Source organism: Dendropsophus ebraccatus, chromosome 7, assembly GCF_027789765.1.
Source record: "Dendropsophus ebraccatus isolate aDenEbr1 chromosome 7, aDenEbr1.pat, whole genome shotgun sequence".
NCBI classification, from domain to species: domain Eukaryota; kingdom Metazoa; phylum Chordata; class Amphibia; order Anura; family Hylidae; genus Dendropsophus; species Dendropsophus ebraccatus.
The window spans coordinates 50101661-50129616 of NC_091460.1; the positions used below are offsets into that span (position 1 = coordinate 50101661).

The following is a 27956-nucleotide window of genomic DNA, read 5'->3' on the forward strand; positions in this document are numbered from 1 at the left end:
CAAAATGGTCGCCAATGCGACTGATATCTTGCAAATGGCGCCCAGATTTATTAATCTGGGCGCCATTTGCGACTGGCCCCGGCGGCGGCTGTCTCTTTAAGGACTTCCGCACGCTGCACCGAAGCACGTGGCGCCTCTGCGGCCGTCCGTCCAATGAATGACGGACGTGCTGGATGACGTGTGCGGGGACACGCTTCTCCAGTGACGTCATCCCGCACGTCCTTCATTCATTGGACGGACGGACGCAGAGGCGCCACACTCCTCCAGCGCCTCTCTCCCGCCTCTCCTCACCCGGCGGTTCTTCAAGTGCACCCCAGCGGCACCAAGATTGTGGATAGTGTGTGTGAGTACAACCGGAGGGAGGGCAGGGGTGGCGGCCGGCCACTAATCTGTGTGGGGGGACCGCGGCCTGGGCGGCTGATTGGTAGTGTCTGTTGTGATGGCGGCCAGGTGCGGTAGTCAGTGCGGGGGGGGGGGGGCTGTATGTATAGACTGCACAGTACCACTTCCCTCAGTGTGTGTGTGTGTGTGTGTGTGTGTGTGTGTGTGTGTATATACACTGCACAGTACCACTTCCCTCAGTGTCTGTATGTATACACTGCACAGTACCACTTCCCTCAGTGTCTGTATGTATACACTGCACAGTACCACTTCCCTCAGTGTCTGTATGTATACACTGCACAGTACCACTTCCCTCAGTGTCTGTATGTATACACTGCACAGTACCACTTCCCTCAGTGTCTGTATGTATACACTGCACAGTACCATTTCCCTCAGTGTCTGTATGTATACACTGCACAGTACCACTTCCCTCAGTGTCTGTATGTATATACACTGCACAGTACCACTTCCCTCAGTGTCTGTATGTATAGACTGCACAGTACCACTTCCCTCAGTGTCTGTATGTATATACACTGCACAGTACCACTTCCCTCAGTGTCTGTATGTATATACACTGACTCAGAACCTGACTTGTAGACCACCTCACACATTCTAGTGGACTGTATATTGTTGTCAAGTTGCAAGCTTTTAAGTTCAAGTTCAGAAGAGTAAGCCTCATTAAAAGGCTAGCCAAGTGAAGCTGAAGTACTGAAGTCAGACTGAATATGGTTGTCAAGTTGCAAGTTTCCATGTTGAACGTTTTCAAACTAAGAAAAGAGAGAATCTAAAGGAGGATGCTGCTGTGGCCTCTGCACACAGTAAGTCCCAGTTAACATAACATTAATTTTACATGTTTTAAAATGTTGGCGACCAAATATTCTATTTGGCGCCTAAATTTTTCAGGTTAGGAGCCAATGGCTCCTAGGTAAATTTTTTAGTCTGGAGCCCTGCCTAATTGTGCTCTGTTTGCATGCAATCCGTTCAAGATCCGTTTTTTGAACGGAGGAAAAAATTGTGTTTGCAGTATTTTTTTTTTTTCGTTTTAAAAAATGGATCACAAACGGAAAGTGCACTTCCGTTTTTTTTTTTTTTTTTTTTACATTGTAGTCAATGAGGACGGATCTAAAACGGAAGGTATTTCCGTTCACATCCGTTTGTTTTCATCCGTTTATCCGCACTGAGCATGCGCAGAAGCAGCAAGAAACCAAAGAAGAAAAATAAACAGATAGAAAAACTGATGCAAACTGATGTACAAAAGTCAGTTTTTTTTAAGCCAAAATACAAACGGACCATTAAAAAAAGATGAACATTTTGCAATCAGTCTGCTCATCAGTTTATGCTCATCCGTTTAATTAATATAGACGGATCCGTTAGAAAAAAAGAAAAACGCTGATGTGAACGTAGCCTTATACAGTAATGAAGCAACTAGAAATGGGTAAATACGCTCAGGTAAAAATATTTACCGGACATTGGAAGGTGAGAATCTAGGCCGGTTTGTCCTTACATCCTTTACCAGCATTGTAAGAGTAGACACCTTTCACGTTTTTAACAAATAGTTTTAGTTTTTTCTCCAGCATGACATTCCAAGGGCCAGTATTCCAAGACAAGTATTTTGAGGGCAGTATTTTTTTTTGCAGGATGAGTTGTATTTTGAATAGCAGCATTTTGGGGTACATGACGATTAACTATTCATTTAATTGGTGAAGAGAGGATAGAAGAACCAATAGTACCATAGTACAGTAAAAACTTAACTGCGCTACAAAAATATGGCCACTTTTTTCCCTCTCTTGTCTCCAGATTGGGTGGGGTTTGGAACTCTGTTCCATTGAAGTAAATGGAGCTTAATTGCAAACCACACCTGAACTGGAGACAAGAGCGGGAGAAAAGTAGCCATGTTTTTATAGCGCTGAATAACCCCTTAAATTTCGCTAACAAGTACTATAACTCTTTTGATATTAGCAGTTTTTGCATTATTTTTTAACTACTACTTTAGTTTATAAAAAAAAAAAAGACTTGAACACTTGACCCTGTATGCTTTTACTACACTACTAGAGATGAGCGAATACGATTCTATCGAGTAGGTATTCGATCGAATATTGCGGTATTCGAAAGATTCAAATTCAATCGAGTAGTGAGGCGAATACGCGGGAAACATTCGAAAGCCCTCCCATCGCAGTTGGCGCTTTTTTTAATCCAATGACCATGCAGGGAGGCCGTGAGGGACCCTGGGAGTACGCACGCTGCGGGAAAACGGCGTGTACCCTCATTACATAGCTGAATGACATGACCTTGAATCTTAAATACTTGGCTCCCGCCTCTTGACCGCAGATGAGCTTTTAACTTAGCCAGGAAAAGATCTTGCAGCAGGGGGAGAGAGGTTTTAGTAGCGTTTTGGTTAGGCAGGATTACTACAGAATCCAAAAGTCCATTTCGGGGCTAAGATCAAGCGAAAAAGTCATCTCTGAATCAAAAGCACTTCTCAGTGCTAAGAAATAGATGATATAACAGCAGCATCAGCAGGTGTATTCATTCCAGTACCCTGTGTGTACAAGTGACTTATAGTGTCCCTGTTTAACACCACTAAGGGCACGTTGTACATATTGTTCCAGTAGCCCACTAAGGGCACTTGATATATACTGGTTCAGTAGCTCAGAAAAAGGCACGTTATACATATTGTTCCAATAGCCCAGAAAAAGGCACGTCATACATACTGTTCCAGTAATATTCGTACAGCATTACGCGTGATACGCGTGAATAACATGACGCTCTGTGGACGCACATTGGAATCATGTATGTAACACTGCGCAAGAAATACGAACAAAATGTGTGAACATTCCCATAAATGTTCGTAAAGCGGTCGCAAATATTTTTCCTTTGCAACTGCAGAGAATGGCATTATACTGCGATTTTGGGGAGTTAGGTGCGCCCAGGCATGGTTTGATGAGGGACTTTGTGACCTCCAAGTGCTCGAATTTTGATTTCCAAGTGCCGCAAATTTTTTTCCCATAGACTATAATGGGAACAAATACTCTTTCGAACAGTCGAATATCGGTGCCTATTCGATTTGAATTCTCGAAAGTCGAATATTTCACTACTCTCTCATCTTTATACACTACTGTACTATGTTTTACATGTAAGTGTCTTACTGACCTTATGCAGGATGTAATAGACTTGTGTATGTGGGAAACCTGGCGGGGATTGTTGAGCCAAACACTGCAATGGCAACCTTTTCACATCTCACATTGGTGTTGACAGGTGGCCATGGATTTACAAAGTTAAATAGCAGGGATCAGATTTGTCTCTGAAAATGGTGGTGACATCTACTGAAAATAGCATGGCACGAATCCTGAGCGATAGTAATACAATGTGGTGCTGGAAGGAGTTAATAAAATTGAACTACCATTTGGATGTGGTTCCTTGTTTTCTGCATTTTTATGCATTTTGCTCATTACTCACTTGGCTTTTACAGGCTATATTTTTTTTAATTTTGATTATACTTATTAAAATTCACTGTATGCATTTTACTTTTTATCTAACACATAGGCTCCCAAGGGACCTCCTAGTACACTGTTACACCAAACAGGCATTAATCTGATGAGCTAGGCCAAGGCATATATTATCATAATATGGACCCTTTAAAAGGGAAAATGTCAGGACAGTTTCTACCCCTTCATTCATCCTACTCTTTAAGTGACATTTGCAGTGATACCAATTTTGCATTTAAAACACTCCATCAGCATGCAGCAACTTTAGCTTTTAACAATTCAGTACCACATGATCATTGAATATAAAAAGAAAAAAGGACCCATGGAAAGAAGCAATTTGTAGATGTCACAAAATTGTAGCTTTTATAATAAGCCACTGTCTTGAAAATGCATCCTGAATTTACCTTTATTGCCTTCTGTGGCTCTAAAGTAACAGGCAGGCTCTCTGAACACGTTACATGGCAGGATTTGAGCAAATTGAGACAATGGAGCCTTGGAAACGTGCAGCTGGATAAAGCGGTAGCATCGGTAGTCTACTGTGAACAATTTGTCTTCAATATGAAATGCAGATCAGAAACACCACTTGAAGAGCACAAAGGGCTGTGTCTTTATTGTCTTGACTCTCTTTAGATTTTATGTCTTAAGGGAAAAATAGTAAACGGAAGAAAACATATTAGGTAAATTTCCACCTTTGAACAACCATTTCTGATTTCACAATTTTTTTCTTTATAAAAATGTTAATTTTTGTATACCAAACTTTAAATTCTAATTATAGCTTTACCCCCTTAAAGACAGAGACAATTTTGATTTTTGCGTTTTTGTTTTTTCCTCCTCCTCCTCCTTCCTCCTTAAAAGGCTATAGCAGTTGCATTTTTCCACCTAGAGACCCACATGAGCCCTTATTTTTTGCGTCACTAATTGTACTTTGCAATGGCAGGCTGAATTTTTGCATAAAGTACTCTGCGAAACCAGGAAAAAATTCAAAGTGTGGTGAATTTGAAAAAAAAAAACGCATTTTGTTTATTTGGGGGAAATGTGTTTTTACGCCATTCGCCCTGGGGTAAAACTGACTTGTTATATATGTTCCTCAAGTCGTTACGATTACAACAATATGTAACATGTATAACTTATATTGTATCTGATGGCCTGTAAAAAATTCAAACCATTGTCAACAAATATATGTCACTTAAAACCGCTCTATTCCCAGGCTTATAGCGCTTTTATCCTTTGGTCTATGGGGCTGTGTCAGGTGTCATTTTTTGCACCATGATGTGTTCTTTCTATCGGTACCTTGATTGCGCATATACGACTTTTTGATCGCTTTTTATTACAATTTTTCTGGATTTGATGCAACCAAAAATGCGCAATTTTGCACTTTGGGATTTTTTTGCGCTGACGCTGTTTACCGTGCGAGATCAGGAATGTGATTAATTAATAGTTCGGGCGATTACGCACGCGGCGATACCAAACATGTTTATTTATTTACTTTTATTTTTAACCTGGGAAAAGGTGGGTGATTCAGACTTTTATTAGGGGAGGGGGCTTTTTATTAATAACTAGAAAATGTACCCGGCGCTGCCCGGGTATAAAGTGTCAGTGTGTTAATTAGATTTGTTCTGAGGTGCCCAGGAGGCCAAGCTAAAGGTATTGTTTCATCTGAGTTAATCAGTGGAATGAGTGTATACCTGTAGTGCATAGTTGGAGGGGTTCTGTATACCCACAATGTATAGTTTTTAGGGGTCTCGCATATCTGTAGTGCATAGTTGGGGGGGCTGTATACCTATAGTGTATAGTTGAGGGAGGTCCTGTATACCTGCAGGGTACAGTTGGTGAAGGTCCTGTATACCTATACTGTATAGTTCGGGGGTCCTGTATACCTGTAGTAAATAGTTTGAGGGTCCTGTATAACTATAGTATAGAGTTGGTGGAGGTCCTGTATACCTGTAGTGTATAGTTTGGGGTCCTATATACCTGTAGTATATAGCTGGTGGAGTTCCTGTATACCTGTAGTATATTTGGGGTCCTGTATACTTGTAGTATAGAGTTGGTGTAGGTCCTGTATACCTGTAGTGTATGGTTTTGAGGTCCTGTATACCTGTAGTGTATAGTTTGGGGTCCTATATACCTGTAGTATATAGTTGGTGGAGTTCCTGTATACCTGTAGTGTATAGTTTTGGGGTCCTGTATACCTGTAGTGTATAGTTTGGGGTCCTGTATACCTGTAGTATATAGTTGGTGGAGGTCCTGTATACCTGAAGTATATAGTTGGTGGAGGTCCTGTATAGCTGTAGTATATAGTTTTGGGGTCCTGTATACCTGTAGTGTAAAGTTTGGGGTCCTGTATACCTGTAGTATATAGTTTTGTGGAGGTCCCGTGCACTTGTAGTGTATAGTTTTGGGGTCCTGTATACCTGTAGTGTCCTGTATACCTGCAGGGTTGTATTTACCCGTATGGCAGTGTTATTCAGTCACAGTGTGTCGGTATTGGTCATGTCTGGTATGACAGTGTTATCCAGTCACAGTATGGCGGTATTGGTCAGGTCTGGTGTGGCAGTGTTATCCAGTCACAGTATGGCGGTATTGGTCAGGTCTGGTGTGGCGGTGTTAGCCAGTCACAGTATGGCGGTATTGGTCATGTCTGGTATGGAGGTGTTATCCAGTCACAGTATGGCGGTATTGGTCAGGTCTGGTGTGGCAGTGTTACCCAGTCACAGTTTGGTATACCTGTTGTGCCCTGTATATACATGTACTGTATAGATGGAGTAGGGGCTCCTGTATATACATGTCCTGTATAGATGGAGTAGGGGGTCCTGTATATGCATGTACTGTATAGATGGAGTAGGAGGTCCTGTATATACATGTACTGTATAGATGGAGTAGGGGGTCCTGTATATACATGTAGTGTATAGATGGAGTAGGGGGTCCTGTATATATATGTACTGTATAGATGAAGTAGGGGGTCTACCAGTTATTACTGTGGATGTTGTGAGGCAGCTTCCCTAGCAACCATTGCTCCCTGTGAAAATGAAAGCAGTAATCCTATTGGTTGCTAAGGCTCCAACTGCCGTGTCTGCTGCAGCTAATTATATCACCTGTGTTTGCAGTGAGGAGATTTTCCCATTCATCTCTATGGGGCGCCTCTCTTTCCCCTCCCCCTCCCCTCCTGTACATCTGGCGGGGACGGGACCTTCGCAATAACCTTCCCGGGCACCCAATGTATCTGTGTGCCAAATTTGGGGTCAAACGGTTCAGGCGTTTGGAAGTCTATAGAGGACAGACAGACAGACAGACAGAAGGACAGACAGACAGACTTTGATTTTTATGATATAGGTGACACTTTTTTTTTTTTACTTTTGCACTTATACTAGAAGCCCCCCTGGGGGACTTCTAGTATATACACTTTGATCTCTCATAGAGATCTCTGCAGCATAGATATGCTGCAGAGATCCATGAGATAGGCACTCGTTTACTTCCGGCGCCATCTTGGAGCGGTCCCCGGCCGGCTTCAGAAACGGAGATCGCTCCTCCGGGATAAAATCCCGGAGGAACGATCTCCCCACTAGACACCAGGGATGACGCTGCGTCCGGTAATCGGATGCAGCTGTCATGTTTGACAGCTGCATCTGATTACTGTATTAGCGGGCACGGCGATCGGACCGTGCCCGCTAATACCTGTGGTCCCGGGCTACAAGCGGCACCTGGGACTGCCGCGGTTCAGAGCGGGGTCGCCGCGCGGCCCCGCTCTGAACTCCCTTACCGGCAATAGGGCGTAAATATACGCCCTTTGTCGTTAAGGGGTTAAAGGGGTTGTCCAGCGAAAATCTTTTTCTTTTCTCTTCTTTTCTTCTCAAACCAACTGGTGTCAGAAAGTTATATAGATTTGTAATTTACTTCTATTAAAAAATATCACATCTTCCCATACTAATTAGCTGCTATATTTCATGCAAGAAATGTTTTATTTTCAGTCTGACACAGTGCTCTCTGCTGACGTCTCTGGCCGAGACAGGAACTCTGTTTCGGTTTCCTATGAATTCCCATAAAAAAATCTCTCCTGCTCTGTACAGTTCCTGTCTCAGCCAGAGATGTCAACAGAGAGCACTGTGTCAGACTGAAAATAAAACATTTTCTGCAGGACATATAGTAGCTAATAAGCACTTGAAGATTTGTTATTTTTTTAATAAGAAGTAAATTACAAATCTATATAATTTTCTGACACTAGTTGATTTGGAAGAAAAAGATTTTCACTGGACAATCCCTTAAAACAATGATATTCTAACTGGCCGCACCAATCATTACATAACACATAGAAGCTGCAGTGCCTAAATCCCCATTCATGTCTACTTCCTGGTCCCTATCTCAACACAAGGAAGTACCTACTCAGTCAGTCATTAGCAGAGGCAAGTCATTGTTTTTTTCAGCTATGAGGGTATTTCTTGTGTTTGGAGATCTGTGAGACCCAGGTACCATCGGAGTGGCAGTGTCTGACAATCCCTGCCCACATAGACAATATAGACTAGAGCATAGTTGTTAAACTCAGGCCTTTCAGCTGTTTTAAAACTAAAGTTCCCATCATGCCTGAACAGCTAAAGCTTTAGCTCTCCAGGCATTATGGGGATTGTAGTTTTGCCACAGCTGGAGGACCTGCGTTTGACATCCCTGATATAGAAGGTTTTTTCTACTTCTGATACTAACCACTCTGTCATATCCGCTGCATGTATGGTTATGGGAATACATATATATTTTAATGTTTTATCATGAAGTGTCATTGATTATTTTCTTACTGTCAATATTTTTTTTTCTGCCTTTTTTTTATTATATTTTTTTTAGGACATCTTGTACTATGAACAGCTCAAATCGAATGTAATTCAGCATGACCTTTTATCCGACAGCCTGATTTATAAGGTTAGTAATCTGGGTTTATTGCTTTCTGTCACAAGTCAAGAAACATTTGTATTTCATCAAATTCATGTGGCTCAATATATTTATGCTACTTTGACGCTGCTGTCACAAAGCAGATTTAGGAAAACCAGGTGCTTCTATGGTATTCATTTCTGAAAAAGAAGAAGGTATGTGACTGCATTGTGTCACAGCAGTAAAGTTGCATCCTGTCTGTGTATGGTGATTGTTTTTGTATCATTTGCTATTACTTATAGGTAATAGTGTAGGAATCTATGCAAAGGAGTAAGCAAGCAGATGTCCCTAATTCTTGTAAAGCACATTAAGCTAATAGCATAACATGTTTTATTTTGCATGTTGGCGCCAGCTACATCTAGGTGAAATGAGAGTTGTGTGCCCTCCCTATGCTGCCTGCATTGAGTACGAAGCTCTTGTGTAATAAATGGAGCAAAAAAATTAACAAAAAACACACTTAGGGGGAGATTTTTTTAAAGACCGGCATACGAGTGGAATAAAGCTCTGCCCCCATTCACCCCACTAGATTTAATCCGAGGCAAGTGTACATTTTTGCCATGATTTAAATGGTGAAAAACTAGATAGGGAGAAGACTACACCTTCTTCCCACCTTGCTGCACCCCCGCCCCACCTGTCGAAATCTGTGTTGATAAATCTGTTCCTTTATCAATTAATTGAGGTTCTGTGAAATTGGTCTGAAATAGTGATATTAGATTGTGAATCCCAGTGTCCACTACTCTCTGTACAGCTATATAAGCAGTATAAATAAATATTCATTACCCAGAGGCGTTTTAGTAGTTCTAGGTAAGAAATTTCTAAACTTATTTTACACTTTGACAAGTTGTTGTATGCATTACAAGCTACACAAAGAAGACTCTAGCCCTTGAGCGTTGCGTGTTATTTTCTTTCAAAATGCCACTTATGAATTTAAAGCATATGGTAATTGAGCGTGGTCCTCCATGGGCAATGAAGGTGCAAAAGATAAACATAGTTTTAGAGGTAATGTACTGGCTGGAAGCAATCTAGCATACCTTCTGTGCATTCCAAATGCACGTCAGTTTATCTACAGTGCCCATAAAACATTTAACTCCCCTGTTCTCTCTTATCACTCCTATTAGCCTAATGGCACAAAATATTAATTAAATCAGACACATAGAACATTCTGTAAATACATTGGACTTTCTTCCCACCTCCTGAAAGTCCGTGGTGAAACCGGAAGGTGAAAGCACAGATAACATTAAAACCAAGGCGCTAAATATATAAATTATTAGGAATAAAGTCAGGTTCTAAACTAGGAAAATATTGCCTAGTTTAGAAGAGTCTAAAGGCCCTACAACACTGAACGATTATCGGCCGTATTCGGGGATACAGCGCTTGTTTGCTCCTCATAGTTGCCCTGTGTAATAGGACTTAAAGAGTAATTTTCTTACCTTTTTATCTTCTGCACCATATTTGGCGAATCTTTACTTTATTCAGTATGCAAATTAGGTGCTTTGGTGCACTGGGGGCGGTACTACTGATCCGCCCCTCCTCATAAATACTAAGGTTGCACTCACCACTGGATGAATAACCAATAGAAGGGGAAGGCCAGTAGGGTGGATCGGTGCACCGAGGACTGTTGTGCAACTCTCAATGCACCAAACCACCTAATTTGCATATGGAATAACGTAAAAATTTACCATAAATGGAGGCTGAAGGTAAGAAAATTGTCATCATTTTCAGCGTCCTGTGCTCTATGGGAACATAACAGCAGGTTAGAGGCTTCTAAAATACTCTTTCCCTTTAAATAGCCTGTTGGGATAATACTTTTAATAAATTATTTGGAACAGGCAGTCATTATGACAGCACTCTTGCATCAATTTCTAGACATTTAGGGCAAGCACCAACAAAGGTATAATGGACTGTATAGTAATAAAATAAGGTGAGGTATCGTCTGCACTTTTATTGGACTTTTACCACTTCTATTTCTGTGCAGTGTCTTTAACGTTATAAGGGTATCTTCACATGGATAAGAACAGTGTGGCTTCCACATCACAAACCTTAAGGTGCCATATTAAAATTCCATGCTCTTATTGACTTCTGCAGGGGACAGAATGTCAAGAAAAGTAGAGGGGTAGTAATACCCCTAAATCTAAGAAAGTAACAGTTCAGTTGGAATCGGTTTGTTTGAGGTCAATAAATAAATATATATATTGTAGAGTGCTGTTCCAATATTCATTAGAAGGGGCGGACTGGCCAGGGCTGATCAGTGCGGCGAGGGTGGTAATTTCGCCCCCCTGTGCACCAAACCCCCTCATTTACATATCTAATAAACTACAAAGTTCCTATAAACGGTGCAGAGGATCAAGGTAAGAAAAGTACCTTCATCTTCAGCACTTTGTGTGCTAAAGGGACATATTAGCAGGTTAGATGCTTCTAATCTGCTCATAGTTTCCCTTTAAGCTTTGCCTATTGTGAACAAAACAGCCAACAATCTAATAGTTTTCTCTTTTCTTTATTATTGTATTATTATTTTGGTCATAACAATTTGTATTTCACTCATGGTAATGATAGGAAAATCTTATCCTATGACCTATGTAACCTGACCTGTGTATCATTCTTCCTAGGTTTCAGCTATACTGCAGTTTGGATAGGAGACTACTTTACATTTCTTCCTTCTAACATTTCTTCACATAATCTAATTTTTTCCTGGCTGTGTTACATTTAGACATCTGCCCTTACTTCAAAACACATTCCTAATTCCAATCTAATCCCTTGTACACTGTCAAGTCTGCACATACTATGTATCCTGTACAAGCACAGATATGACACTCGCTTACCATTTTATTCACAGTGAGGACCCGTGTAGTGTATAGAATGCCTGAATATTTAATAATAATTTATATTCTTAGTTTTAAAGTACTCCTGCCATGTTTACAACTTGTATATGGATTAATATTGATTAGAAAAAAGGAAACATTTCCGATGTGTATTTATTTATTTATATTTTTTGTAGGATGTTAAGTTGACAGCAAGCAACGATGATTACTACTTTGTGTTTGAAGATTACCTTTATCAAGTATGTCATACATTATTGTTAAATCTAATTTATCTGAATTACGTGTTGTTAATTTTGTTTCTCCATCTCTTCTCCTAGTGCTGATATTTCATGACAGGCTTCTTAGATGTCACTAGGAAAATTTTTATCATATTATTGTTTGTATATTTTATTCTGCTCATTTAGGCTTTGTTAACGTCTACATGGCAGATGGTCTGTTTGGCACTGTTGAAGTCCGTCATGTAATAGATCTGTCACCAACACTATGTTTTTTTTTCTCTGCTTCTGTAATTGAGCAGAGAAAAAGAAAAGACCACTATGATTGAAGCCTTTGTGCACTTCTTTTATCCCATGAGTATTTTTATATGAATCAATTATTGGGTTGCTTTAAAGGGAATCTGTCAGCTACAAATCATGTTAAACTGTCTGAGCTGGGCCGCAGGATGCATACCTTCTCCCTCCCCTAACCTCTCTGTTGTGCAGGAATAGGTGCTGGAAGAGAAGTCCTGTATGTCAGCTAATGATGGCAGAGAGGGTTTGGGAGGATCAGTGAAGCATCCTTGATGCTTGATCTGTGAGCATAATCTAAAGCTGGCAGATTCTTGTTAATTAATGTAGTTTTGTAGTACATGTAGTTTTGGGTAGATTTCAGTGATCAAGTAGTTGCCATAATACCCACACAAATTTTCCCTAATGTTTAAGATCTGTCTACTTATTTATCACAGTAAATATCCAAACTTTTGGCAGCATGGTCTGTTGGCTAGGAAACTTTAAAGGGGTTCTCCAGTTTAAATAAAAAACAAAAACTGCTGGGGGTGTAGGGGTGTAAAATAATAAAACTACTACTCACCCTGCTGAATCCAACACCAGCAATCCGGTTTATTCAGTTCCTCTGTCTAATTACCCTGATAAAAACAAAAGGACAGCGCTCCATGGCGAGGATCAGTGTGTACTGGGTGAGAGGAAAACAAGGGCAGGTAACTCTCACCTGTGCGAGTTGTGCATACAACAGAGGCACAACTCTTGTGTAGGCAATAACAGACCACAGCCACTCCCGATATCCACAGGGGATAAAAACAATAGGAAAAAAAAACACTCCCGACACCTCCAAATGGGTATAACTGTGCGCTGGTCCAAGAAAGGAAATAGATGATTAGATAAGAACGTGTTTATTGCGAATAAACGCGTTTCCAAACCGTACTGGTTTGGAAATGCATTGGACGCAATAAACGCATTCGTGTCTCATCATCTATTTCCTTCCTTGGACCAGCGCCGGTTACAATGACTCTTGAAAAAGAAATCAATATGGTTTAGAAACGCATTGGGGCGCAATAAACACGTTCTTATGTCATCATCCATTTCTTTCCTTGGACCTGCGCTTGGTGATACCCGTTTGGAGGCGTCGGCAGTGTTTTTTTCTATCTACCCTGATGACACTTTCCAAATCCACTGAAGTTAAACACTGCGATAAAAAGAAACCGTAAACTATGAGTCATTCTGCCATAAATGGGCAGAAATTCATTCCTGACTTCAAGTAACAATCAGACTGGATTAACATTCAAACAAGGATTCAATCCAAACAGATGAGAACCCAGTAAATAGATCATAGAAGTTGTGGTAGAAGTTGACTATTCCCAGCCGTTTAACCTCTTAGATACCACTGCCAATAACAGCCACAGCATGTATGTGTATAGACAGAGGGAAAGTGCTTCCTCAGTCACCCAGTGTTTTCAGCCAACAAGTAGAGACACCTTCTTCTTCCCCCTCACTTAACTAATTGTTCTGGGATCTCAGTATCCAACCAACCACTGATTAAAATTTCTGAAATGTCTTTATAAACTCTGCAAACACATTGGGGGAGATTTATTAAACATGGTATAAAGTGAGACTGGCTCAGTTGCCCCTAGCAACCAATCAGATTCCACTTTTCATTCCTCACAGACTTTTGGGAAAATGAAAGGTGGAATCTGATTGGTTGCTAGGGACAACTGAGCCAATCTCATTTTACATCATGTTTGATAAATCTCCCCCATAAAGTAGATATGTTATTACTAGTAGTTTATATTTTTATTTCATAATACTAGATGATTAGGATTATGAGGGTTATAGCTGTCTATTAACACCCAACAAAAATGACCTTGTTGCCCGCAGCAGCCAATCAGATCACCGATCAGACGGATCTGATCTGCTGATAGATTCTAATAGGGCAAAGGAAAGGGCTCCTGCAGGACCTCTTCTTATAAATATTCATAACAGTGCTCTGCAGTGATGTCAATCTCTGCCAGCGCTTAAGCAGGGGGTTGTTCTGAATATTTAATATATTGAGGCATACTGCACTATTACATAAGGGTGGTCATGGAAAAGTTGTCAGTCACTATTTGGCCGTTTGTTTCTGAGCTGGAAGAGTCCATTGTGTGTGTGGGGGGGGTGGGGGGGGGGGTGGGAGGGAGATCTGTGCTGTTCTCTTCCTGGATGTTGGATGACTGTATATGAGCAGCAGAGTAATATGAAGATATCCTGTGTAATATAGAGGAGGAGGAGAAGCCATAAGTAGTGTAGCAGTAACCTCTGTCCTCAGTGTGGTGTTATCACTATGTGTGACCTCTCTCTATATCACTATGTGTGACCTCTCTCTATATCACTATGTGTGACCCCCTCTCTATATCACTGTGTGACCCCCTCTATATCACTATGGCTGACCTCTATATTACAGGTATCTGGCATTGTTAGCAGTGTTTCTTTAAGTATGGTGAATATTTAGTTAAAAACATAGAAGATTGTCAGCAGGAAAAGACCACCTGCTCCATCTAGTCTAGTTGTGAGTAGTTCAGGACATGGAGGCTGGAGACTAGCTGTATCTACTGCACACACAGGAGAATCTGCTTTATATACAGTATTCCTTTATTCCCTCAGAAGTCGCCCCATTATCATGTAGGACATTAGGGAGAAGCTGCTGAGCCAGTGTGATAAATAACTCCCCTGGTATATGACTGGCCATTTATGAAGGAGCAGGAGTCGGTCCTGATAAAATTCAGGAGTTGGAGTCGGAGCTGCGGCTTACCGACTCCACAGCCCTGGTTGCTATTAGCATCAGGGTTCTGGTATATAAGGGTCATTAGTTACCACTTCAGGACAGCAGCTCAAAGCTTTTGTCTCGGCTAGTATCTGCATCCACTACTGTTAGTAACATGACTTCACTGTTAGTAAAGGCCATTTGTACACTATGTTGGTGAGTGCCAGTCTTTTCTTACATTCAGATGAAAATAAACAGTTTTCATTTTTATTAATAAAAAGGGGTTGTCCAGTGTGCCATTTTTAGTGTTTAGTGTAGACTAACAAAAAAATATAAAATTGTGTACTCACTTGTCATTATACCATACCACTATCATTCCTATTTTGCCCAGTCCCTGCTGCTCACTATTTTTCTGGTTTCTGTCTCAAGAAATGTCTACGCAGCCAATCCCTGACTCTAGTGGTGACCTGCCTCCACCAGTGTTTGACTGTGCGGGTACAGCAGAAGTTTGTTTTTTAAGATAGACCTGTAAAAAACCCTTTAAAAAAATGTAACTGCAAATGGAAAAAAACATTTATTATAAGAAGTTGACTTTTCACCATTACAGTAAGATCTGCTAAACCCAAATGTAATGAATCAAATATCCATACATTTAGGGGGAGATCTATTAAGGCTGCGTCCGGGGCGTACACCAGGGAGAAGATGCAGATTTGTACCTTCTCCATGGTGTACACCTGCTGCATGCTCTGCTTGCCCGATGGTTGGGTGGAAGGGGGGCATGACAAGGCAGGGAGGAGGTGTGGCCTCCTCCCATGCCTGATCTACCATGATTTACACCTGCTCAGGAACAGGTGTAGATTTCTGCGCCTGCCATATGACAGGGGCAGCTCAGGCCCTGCGGGGCAATTGAGGACAGGGACTAATTTAAGACCAGCGTATGAGTACACAGGTCTTCATAAATTTCCCCCTTAGTGTTTTAAAAAAAGTTCCACTTTCCAAGCTTTTCTATTTCCTGAAGAATTCTGGAGTTACCCCAGAGTCTCATTTTAGACTACTTCAAGGAACTGGAAGATCTGGAAGGCAGAACAACTTTGTTAACACCAAATGAATCGACAGCCGATACTGAATCGACGTATCTTACTGTAAATTTGCTGACATTTTACGTTAGAATATAATGTATTTGGTACCTTAGTTCAGGGTAGAAACTAATATATTTGACACATTACAAGAACTTTTTAAGACAGCATTTTTTTCTTTTTATATTTTGATTTGTAGATTTTATCTTGTAGTCAATATTTTATACTACTGAGTTAAATATAGTTTTTTCTTTAGAAGAGAATACATTCATAATATGGTATCTGATGGACGATTATATCAGAAGCTTATGGGATACAAGAAAAAAAAGTCTGCTGAGCTCAGCGTTTGGTGCAGATGATGAATTTATTTAGTGTTCTTAAAAGCCACATTGAGAACATGGACATTCATCTCAGGCAAACGCCAACGTGTTCTGGACGCACTCCGTGTCCTCAGGCATGGCTAAATGTATACAATCCAAAAGAAATCCAAAAGGTTTCCCAATCCAGAAGCCGCCTTCTCCTTTTCTAGATGACAAAGTGAGACATTCAGGAGCGAATGCTTTCATAGTATCTATGGAACCCTGGTGCATCACAGAAAAATGTTTAGATACTCCTAATGGACTCCTGCTACTAGTGTGAATTGTGTCATATATGTGTTCAGCTGCACCTTTTTTGTATTACTTATGAGATATCGTATTACCCCAAGCTATAGACCGCTATATAATGACTCTGTATTACTAGAAGCCTGTATGGAGCTGTAATCTAGCCATGTTTGGGATTCCATAAATGATAGGCTATATTTTTCATCCCTCTTAATGGAACAGATGCAATCTCCTATGTAAATGGGCATTCTTGGTAAGGTCTATGGAAGGATAAATAATATTTAGATTTATGAAATTTTGTTTCATAAAAAATTCCCAGAGCAAACTAGAGTAAATTGTTCTGTCTTCTGTCTTTAATCTCCCATATTAATGTATGACGGTATACTATATTACTATTATTTTTACTGTCATAAGAACTATATTTGTTCTGGGTATTGTACAGTTCAGGGTATTAATATAAAAGGATTTTGTACTGGGATTTGAGAACTCCCGAACAAGTGAAACAACCGCCAGGCTATTGTGCAATTAATTCTCTAAATTATTAGATTGGATTAGATTTTTTTTTTTATGAGCATTTTAGCATGAATTCCCTGGGCTATTCTCCCAGTCTGAATTTAATAACCGAGTCTGAGGAAAGGATTGGCCAGATACCTGCTATTTTCACCTTATGTAATATAGTATCTTCGGATGCTATAACCGTCTGCACAGAAGGAAAGTAATTTAAGCGAAATTACATGACTTCCTTGAAGTTTTGGCTACGGGAAGTAAATTGCATTTTTCAACGTCTTAATGATGGATTTGATTGCAATGTCAATATAAATGTCATGGAAGAAAATGACAGCGACTCCTTCTCCTTCTGTTTGATTAAATGTAAATTAGTCACACTTGTTGGGATCTGTTACACTAAAGAGAGGGCAAGGCCCTGGACACACAGGCATTATGAAGGATTACGTGTAAAGGAGGCCTTCTGGGTAGTTTCCTATTAAGTTGTGTCCTTTTGAGATTAGTATACAAGGTCAACAGTGATGTACTGTATGAAGTAAACTGCGCCAAGACTTTAAGAGGCTGAAGAATGAGCTGAACTTTACTGCAGCTTTAGCATTCAAAACTTTAGTGGTTAAATTACTTTTCGATACGAGTGGAGATCTTGACCTTTGTTAGGTCTATGTTGTTGTTCATTTTTTAACTTTCTTCTCCTATCGCAACCTGAATTATCATCATCCTCATGAGTGGTGTTGAGCGAACTTGCCGAACACTCTGCATTTAACTCCCAGTATCTGAAGAAGTTAGAGGCTGCCCTAGGAAGCCCTGGAAAACATGGATACAGTTAAAGGCCGGGTTCACACTACGTAAGACACTGACCATTCTGCAGTACCAGATGAACTTCGGATGAACTTCATTTCTTTAGAAATGGGATGCGGGCACATTCGGGTGTGTCTGCATTCCAATTACCCATAGCCGACAATGTAAAGTGCGGCCAGAGCTCCACTTTACATTTTCTGAACAGTCAATTTTTTGCAGCCACTATGCAATGAATAGCGACTGCACAAAACTGATATGTCAGTTTTTTTCTGCGGCTGCAAGGAATCCAGGCCAGAGTGTATACACTCCGGCGGGGATTCCTTTACAATCAATGTTATCGACAGTTTCATTAAATAGCCACCGTGGTTGCAAAACTGCAATTACGGCTGTTATTTAATGAAATTATACGCTGTGTGAACTGAGCCATAGGCTGTAGGTTTTCAACGCAAAATGTATTGATCTACTCTCAGAGTGGTCATCAATATAAAAAAGGTTGGGCATTTGCCAGAGGTGTGGTGACCACATACATAGTGAACAGAAGAGGAAGCAGAAAGCTCCATACATTATGTAGTGGCCATGCCCAGCACAAAGTCAATGGAAGATGAACTGCAGTAACTCAGCATGAGCACTACACAATGTATGGAGCTGTCTGCTTTCTGATCTACTTTTTGCGTATGTCAGCATCGTGGCTCTGGCTAATGGCCGATCAGTGGTGTGCTGGGTGTTTAACAAAAGACAACATCTTAAACTAAAGCCAGTCTGGCAGTGTCCTGCAGCTGGTTATACATTTCCTTTACTGAAACTGCTGGGGAGAGAAGGGTTTACATGAAACCAAGTCAAATGAATGACAGACCTTATGAGGCATAGACAGACTGGGCCTATCATTGAAACTACACTGTTTGTTGAAAGCTCCTTGCTCAGGCTAAAGGCTCTTGTGCCAACCCTTTATAAGCATGTCCTGTTTTAAGTTACATTAACACATACATTGCATCATGTTTCATGCTGCAGGTGTCTTAGTGCTTGTAAAATAAAAAAAAACACATGCAACTGAAAACACATAAAATGTTAAGCAACTATGCAAATTTTTATTATTAACTTTGCACCGATATTGCGATACTTCAATTCTTATATAGCATTTATGTGTATAGTTTCTTTATAAATTTGTACTAGTTGCAATCGGCAGTAAACAGTAGTTTTATTTATTGTCCGCTGTCGGACATGTAGCCTTAGCTAAAATCTGAAGGACTTATTACATGGGACAATTATCATATCTCCCTGTGTAATAGGGCCAGTGATCACCCGGTGAACGAGCCGACTCTCACTTTTCAGCTGATTGCTCATTTTAAGCCCATCAAAAAATAATCTGCTGTGGACCACACAAAAACTGGACCTAACCTAGGTAGAAGGAACAGATGGACAATTCCACAAAGAAAAGTACAGCTAGGTGTGCAGATTGAGAAACAAACCCATAAACAGTTGTTTATGGGGTTTCTAAACGCAGAACATTCAGGACCAACAATGGAAAACCCCAGATATCATCTGTTGTTAGAAGTAAAGGAGTAAAGCAGTAAAGAAGTAAAGGTATTAGAAAAGCGTCTTCGGTTGATAATCGGCCCGTGCCAAAGTGACAGCTGAGGAGCTTTAAAATGAATTGATATTGTCTGCTGCACAGCAATTGGTCGTTCAATTAGTTGTGCTGTCTAAAGGTACTGCAACCAAGTGCCGATTTCGCTGATCATATTTACGGCTGTGAGACTGGAAAAAAGTACTGTAAAAGTCTTTTTATTTTATTGGTTAAGTTATATCAGGACATATTGGGGGTTAGTTTTTGTTATTAATTTATTTTTTCCATTGTGGCGTATGAATTTACAGTTAATTTTTATTATTAGGAATATAACATAGTGTGGTATAGGTTTCTTAGAATTACATGAATTTATTACTGCACAATATAGTTTGAAAACATTGATTTGTTCCATAATTGTGATGTATTACATATGGAACGCTAGTCATATGTGGGTTGTCTATAACGCTAGTGTATACATAGATAAAGGAATATTTCAATTGGTTTTCCTAACACATCCCTGGAAGGCGCTGCTGCATTATGTGGCACTCTGGGATATAATGGATCTCAGTATTACCTGGCTCTGGGTTCCATTCATTCATAGATAATTGCTGCTCTGTACATTACCTTTGACGTTCTCTTATGAATTTATCACCACGCTGACATGGTTTCATTAGTTTCATTTCTGCCCACTCCTGTTAAAATAGCTGTGAATATTGTGTTGGCTTTTCCCACCAAGGCAAAACAAAGTAATAAAAAATGTATGGCACAAATGCTTAGCGCTGAAGATCCTGATATAAATAGATATTTCTTTGCACAATGTGCTCACATCAGTGTTTAGAACTTTGCTGTTGGCAAATTCAATCTAGCAGGAAATTGGAGTGGTTAAAGTACACAGCTGCTATCACCTCGCACTTCTGAAACCTTTTCCACAATGCCGAACAAATTTAAGGCAAATGTCCACCTACTGGCACTTTGTCATATTTAGGCCCAACATTCTGTGATGATATTGTATTTGATCATTATGGTAGTACGGGCGTAGAGCTAAACAGTCACTTTTTTTATGCTGATGAAATTTACTGCACACTCTGCTATTTTTGAGCTCGGTGTATAAATTGTAGTAGGCTGAGCTCACACAACGTTTTTGCAAATCCGTTTTTCATGAAAAAACAAATGCATCTGTTTTGATCTGTTTTTCCATTGACTTCTATTATAACAAAAGGATCAAATGCATCAGGTTTTTTTTTTTTTTAATATACAAAAAAATAAGGTCAGCTATGTTTTGGTGTACGTTAAAAAAAAACAGATGCGTTGTGATCCCTGTCAATGGAAAAATGGATGCACACATCCATTCTACAGATGTGGCGTGGAGTGACACAGTCCCTGCTGGGCAGTACTTATTGTTAGTCTGTCACATTCAGGGTGTAGCTGTAGAAAGTGTATGGATAACAGTAAATTCAAGGTCCTTGTGCCTAAGGGGAGTCCAAAGCTTCCACTTCCGTGTACGACAACGCCAGTGTTCTAAAAGGCACGTGGCACATGTACCATATGTTGCATTGGGACCCAGGAGCTTCAAGTAATATCTTTAGTCACACCCTAATCTTTCTTTCTTAAAGAAGCAGTTCACAAAAAAATATTATTCCCGGTAGGTGCTGGCATGTATACTCATGGTCCTGGGGCGCCATTCAAATCCGGCACATGCTCATATTCGCCTCTGCAGTGACTCCTTTTCTCTTCCTTGTAATTGAATGCCGGAAGTCACAGAATGCATGGAAGTGGGTAAGATCCGGCGTATAATCACAGGACAGAGAAGAGGAGTCACTGCAGAGGCGGATGTGAGCGTGCACCGGATTTGATTGGCACTGCTGGACCAGAACGAAGCCGCGCCGAAGGACACGATCAGCTGCTGTGAGTATACTTGCCAGCGCCTACCGGGGGGGGGTTATGGTATGTTGTTTTACCATAACCTAAGAGAAATGACATGTTTAATAAAGGAAACATCAGAGATCTAAATATTGTACAATAATTCCTGACATTTGACTTTTTTCTTCTCTGCATTGGTAAATGCAACCTTTTCATTAGGACTAAGGTCCGTAGGCGAGTTTCCTAACTGCAGAGGTAGGAATGAGAAGAAACTCTCAGGAGGCCAGTGATCCATAAAATTAATTTCTTTAAGATGATTTATTGCTAGCTTTGGATATTGACTAAAATCTGTTGATATGTATGTCACACTCAGTAAGATCCAATACTTTTCTCATATATAAAGGGAGGCCTTTTAGACAGGCAGACCCCTGCCCAATATGCATGCCATTTGTGTGTCCCTTAGCTTTCTGTACATCATTGTTGGCTGTAGGGCTGAGGAGTTGGTGAGCCAAAGTTTTGACTTCAACTCCACCAATGGCCAACAATTTATAATAACAAATTTACTAAAGTAAAATGGTAACATCAGGCTTTTCCTGACCGTTGTAAAGGTAATCAGGCTACTACTCAAGAACATAAAGCATATTTATTGGAATCAAAATAAGTAAAACAACTTAAAGGGGTTTAGCTATTCAGTGTATAGGTGCACCAGCACCTATACAGTGGTACCTCGGTTTAAGAGTAACTTGGTTTAAGAGCGTTTTGGTTTAAGAGCTCACAGTTTTTCAAAATTGTGACTTGGTTTAAGAGCATTGTTTTGGTTTAAGAGCTCCCTGTACTAGGTGGGAGCGCGAGTTGGGGAGGGACATGGTCTATATAGCGGGGTCTACAGCCCTGTACTCTAACCCAGGAAGTCTCCCTCATTTTCCAAATCATAGCAGATCCACTTCAGGCTGGGGCTTACATCAGGGGACAGAACTGTGGAGGTAATCTCTTCATAGCTGTAACCCCTCTCTCCCCGGACAAAGTGCTGCATGTATGTACCCACATCCGTACTGCTCGGTCCTTCATGCTCCCTGCAGTCTCTGTCAGTTCTGATTGGTCCATGCTGAGCACACACCCCTTCTCCATTGCCGTCATGTGACCACACAGACCTCTGACAGCAGCCCTGCTTCTCTATTCTAGCATGTTGTACTACGCTACTGCATTATAGGGATCTGCAGTTCCACACTGTATCTACAAACTGCTGCTGTGTTTCAGGTGTTTCACTTATTATACATTTTACTCCACATGCTGATTGCTATACTGCACAGTAACCTATATTATCACATATTCAGCTGTTTATAAATGTCTGTTTCATTTGTCTTACATGTTATTCAAAATATCAAATCATTATTTTTGGGGAGTGGAACCAATTGTCTGCATATCAGTAATTTCTTATGGGAAAATTTGCTTTGGTTTAAGAGTGGATTTGGATTACAAGCAAAGTCCCAGAACGAATTATGCTCGTAATCCAAGGCACCACTGTATACTGAGAGTGAACTGACAGTGGCAAATGTATATATGTAAGACAGCTTTTATGTGATATATATAAAACTAGGTTTGACACTCCACAGTCTCTGTTTAAGAGTAGCTTCACACGTACTGTATCGCAGCAGATTTTCTGAAGCGGATCCGCAGAAAATCCGCAGCAGATTTGACTTAATGAATGGGGAGCCTTCAATTGACATGATAATACAAAGTGGGCATTCAAATTAAATTGGTGTCTCTTTAAAGCTGAGGTCCTATTTTCTTACTGTAAAAACTAATTGCATCCCAGAAATAATTGCTGCCAAGCAACCTTTTTGTTTTCTCTTTATAGATAGAAACACGACACAAGACGATTTAGTCACGAAAAAGACCATTTTAAAGAGCGTGCACTTAAATGAATGACACATAATAAAGCACGAAGAACTAAAGGTCACATAGGGCATAGTACCAGTCCAGGCTAATTTGTCTGTAAATATCTGTGAGCTAGGAACCTGCGCCTCTAATTATCTCACAATGCTGTTTTCTTACCGTTACATGGATGGCCAATCTTATTAGGTCTGCGGCTTAACGTTGTGGAGATTTTGTGTTCCCTTTCTTATTAGCTGCATGCAAATCAAGCATTTCTTTTAAATGCTCTTATTAAACTACTTTTATTTCCCCAGGTCTTGCTCTGCTTCTCCAGGGATACCTCTGTACTAGAACACTTTGCATACAACAGTGCTTCTCCGCCCAAGTCTTACATTCGAGGTAAATTGCTACTTTTCACAGATTTTTTTTTTTTTTTTTACATTGGGAAGAACAGAATGCAAAATTTAAGTACCTTGTACTTAGCCATTTTTCCAAGCCATTCCGTGGAGTATACTTATTTCTAAATGTTAAGAAATAATATTAAGGAGGTTTTTATGGCGCAGGTAAGGATAATTGATTTGTGATTTTCACAACCTGGGTAACAATCATTACACATTACTAAAATGGGCCAAATATTTTTCATGAAAAACTTTAGAATACTAATATTCTAGAAGCACGGCATTGCATAAATAATGGATACTAAGAACAGCAGCATACCTAAAGGGCTCCTTTATCTCTAGTACATGATGTCAGACAACAGGTTGAAGGTAGCAGTTCCATTTAAAGTGAAACACTGAGTTCTGGTGACTTAAAGGGGTACTCTCGAGATTTTTTTTTTGTCAACTGTATCAGAAAGATATACAGATGTGTAAATTACTTCTATTTTTAAATAAAATCTCCAGTCTTCCAGAACTTATCAGCTGCTGTATGTCCTGCAGGAAGTGTTGTATTCTTTCCAGTCTGACACATTGCTCTCTGTTGCTACCTCTGTCTATGTCAGGAACTGTCCGGAGCAAATCCATATTTAAAAAAAAACAAAACCTCTCCTGCTCTGGATAAGTTCTGACATGGACAGAGGTGGCAGCAGAGAGCACCATGTCAGACTGGAAAGACTACACCACTTCCTTTGGGACATACAGCAGCTGACAAGTACTGGAGACGAGAGATTTTTAAATAGAAGTAAATAGAAATAGAAGTAAATACAATTGCCCCTGTGTTCTGGCTCTAACACTCAGTAGCAGAATGCAGGGGAAGCAGGTGGGCAACATAATATCTAAGCTGTTTTAGCCAGTATCTGCATAACACAGACCAGGGGTGTGATTCCCACAAAACATGTTAGGTCCTGTTAACATTGCATTTCCTTTACTTGTCATACAGCACAAATGTCTTTAGTTCAAGTTTTTAACAAAAGGGATCCCTACTTCACCTGAAAGGTATAATTACTAAGATATAAGTAATAAGATAAAATTTATTTTAGTCCAAAAGGCCAAAAAAAGCTTACTCCTTAATGGGTTAAAGTAGCTCATGTATACAATTGTGACTAATCTTAATTCTTTGTAAGGCTTGCATCACCGTGCACACAGTTTGTACACACATATCTGTGCAGTTTGAGCATCAGTTTTGTGTAGGTCTAATGTCCACCACTTCTTTTTTTTTTCAGGGAAACTTGGCTTAGAAGAGTTTGCTGTCCTCTACCCACCTAATGGTATGCTGTACTTTGTCTCCCTCTAGTGGTGAGCAGAGAGATTGCATGTGTAATATACACTCATACCAATAATCCAGGGGTTTTCAACTTGTGGCTCTCCCGCTGTTACAAAAATACACTTCCCTTCATGCCCAGACAGCTGAAGGCTAAAGGCTCTATTACACCAACAAATATCTGACAGATTTTTGCAACCAAAGACAGGAACGGACTATAAACAGAGAACAGGTCATAAAGAAAAGACTGGATTTCTCCTCTTTTCAAATCTATTTCTGGCTTTGGCTGTAAAAATCTGACAGATACCTGTTAGTGTAATAGGGCCCTAAGAGTTGAAGTATTATGACAGCTGGAGCGCCACACGTTGAAGACACTGGATTAATAATAAATAAATTATAATACACGGATTCACTTATTTGTATTCTGTACTACAAGAATAACTTTTAGGGTGCCTTCACACCTACCGACTCGCAGCGTTAATAATGCTGCGAGTCGGCTAGGTCCTGGCAGATCACTGTCATTACATACACGCAGCGGTCTGAACGACCGCTGCGTGTATGTAAATCTGCCGGCCGCTTAACCCCTTCTGATGCCGGCCGCCTCCTGCTCCGCTCTGTATACATAACTCCTCGCTCCACGGGGTCCCGGCATCCTGCTCTCGCGCCCGGCCAATCAGTGTGTTACCCAGCCGCAGCCACTGATTGGCCGGGCGGGAGAGCAGGACGCCGGGACCCCGTGGAGCGAGGACAGGTAATGTATACAGAGCTGGAGCAGGAGGCGGGCGGCATCAGAAGGGGTTAGGCGGCCGGCAGATTTACATACACGCAGTGGTCGTTCAGAACGCTGCGTGTATGTAATGACAGTGATCTGCCAGGACCTAGCCGACTTGCAGCGTTATTAACGCTGTGAGTCGGTAGGTGTGAAGGCACCCTTAAGGCATGGATTTTCCATCTTCCAAAGGCTGTGTAGACCATTTACAAAATATCATCAGCATCGTTCTACAATTAATGTCCCCAGCAAACCTTGAGAGGTAACAGAAGGGGATTTATCAGCTATGGCCGATGCTTAAACATTGTGTGGGAATAATGATGTGTTGGTGTCTGCAAACAATGTACAGTAATAATGGATTCCATTATTATCAATTGCCTCTGTAGCAAACCTCTAACACTGTGACTATAAAGTGAACGAGTGACTGGAATATTAAACCTAAGCTGTTTGGAGTGACGCCAATGTACAGCCACCACTCTAGATGTCCTTGCTCTCATATTCTTATCAGGGTTTATAACATATAAATGTTATAGTGTAGAATAATCTAGATCTAGATGAAGCACCAGGGCCTCCTAATATTAAGATAGTTTATTGGTATCATTAGTGTTTGGATTGGTGTACCACAGGAAACAAACACACTTTTAATAAACTTTACATAAACAGTAATACAAGTTAATATATCAGAGAAAATTGTCTTTTACTCCTCTTAACATATTTTTTGTGTTTTTTATTAGTCTTTAGTGCCTATAAACAAAAGAAAACTGGCATTAAGACACCAAATAAATCGTTAAACAAATATAAAAATGTACCAAATCCAGCAAGTCAGGCTTTTTTTCTTGCCCCCCCCCCCCAACTCATCATTCCCTGTAAATAAAAACCTGCCATTACAGGTCGGCTTACCAAGAGATCAGGCTACAGCTGTCCATAGAAGTCTGTGGATTGGTGATGGACTATGCAGGGACCGAGCTGCAGCTTGTAACATGTTACATCTCACCCCAGAAGAAGCTGCAAGAAATAATATCAGGCACACCACAGGGTAAAACATCGCAGGGTGGTAGATTCTCACTAGTGTAGTCCTGGGGGAGGACTCAACTTGTAGTGTTGTGCTGTCAGCATAACACCATGGTGTGCATAAGTGCTCAAATGCAAGTCTCCCCTCCCAATGACTTTAGGGACCAGGGGACACACTTATGGGTAAACATTACTTATGGGTAAACACTTAACCCCTTCCCCCAATATGACGTCCAGGGTTGTCATGAAAAGCAGTGCCAGAACGCATCATGACGTCCCTGGATGTCATGCTTTTCCTACCTCCCCCCTCTGTCCCTATCTGAGATCGGGCAGCAGCAGGAGGCTGTGTCGCACTGCCTCCTGCTGCTGCCTCTGCCCAGAGGGCAGTTAGCCCCATAGACGCCGCGGTCATTGCAACTGCAGCGTCTATAGGAAGATCTGATGCCTTCCGCTGATCGGGCGACAGGAGGAGGCTGCGGACATTGCCTCCTCCTGCAGCCACTGCTTTGAGTCTCCCCCAGGCCCCCCCTTCCTTCTCCCACTGTGGTCTGTGCTCCCCCCGCCCCAACCCAGCTCACTCTACCCCCCCGTGCTGCTCCTCCCCCCCCCCCTCGATCCTGCTTCGGCTCATACGCTCTCCCCCCCCCCCCCCCCCCCCCCCCCCCCCCCCCATCTAGCTTCAGCTTCCTCCCCGTGCTTCTGCTCCAGGTAATGTGCTTCCGCACCGGAGGTACCGAAGAGCATGGGGCAGTGATCAGGGCCGTGTGGTCCCGGAACAAGCAATCAGCGGTATATACTATATACCGCTGATCGCCTGTTCCCAGTGCAGGGAAGCACTTTTTTTCTCCTGTCACCATAAATCATTGGTGACAGGGGATAAAAAGTGAAGTCGCCCCTTCCCCCCACCCCCCCCAACTATTACTAGCTGCGGTTTTGCTCCAGCAAATTGGTGCTCCCTTCCTTCTGAGCCCTGTTGTGTGCCCATACAGTGGTTTATGCCCACATATGGGGTACCGTTGTACTCAGAAGAACCTGCGTTACAGATTTTGGGGGGCATTTTTTCTCCTGTTTCTCATGAAATTTTGAAATTTCAAACTAAACGAACAAATTGTTGGAAAAATTTTAGTTTTTCATTTTTACTGGCCAATTTTGAATACTTTCCTCTAATACATGTGGGGTCAAAATGCTTACCACACCCCAAGATGAATTCTTTGAAGGGTTTACTTTCTAAAATGGGGTGTCTCGTGTTTTTTTTTTTTTTTTTTTTTTTTTTTTTTTTTTTTACTTTGCTTGCGCTATAGGGGCGCTGCAAACGCACCTGGCGCTCAGAAACTTCTTCAGCAAAATCTGCATTGAAAAAGCTAATTGGCGC

General features: G+C 41.0%; 1 protein-coding gene across 2 annotated transcripts in view; it reads left to right on the top strand.

The window, feature by feature from the left end:
- TBC1D19 (TBC1 domain family member 19) overlaps positions 1-27956 on the top strand; it is a 107865-nt gene that overhangs the window by 60508 nt on the left and 19401 nt on the right. For both annotated transcript variants that reach the window (XM_069977493.1, XM_069977492.1), the window contains exons 12-15: positions 8694-8768; positions 11773-11835; positions 23421-23505; positions 24767-24811. In XM_069977493.1, coding sequence (XP_069833594.1) covers positions 8694-8768; positions 11773-11835; positions 23421-23505; positions 24767-24811 — 268 coding nt within the window. The remainder of the gene's footprint in view (positions 1-8693; positions 8769-11772; positions 11836-23420; positions 23506-24766; positions 24812-27956) is intronic.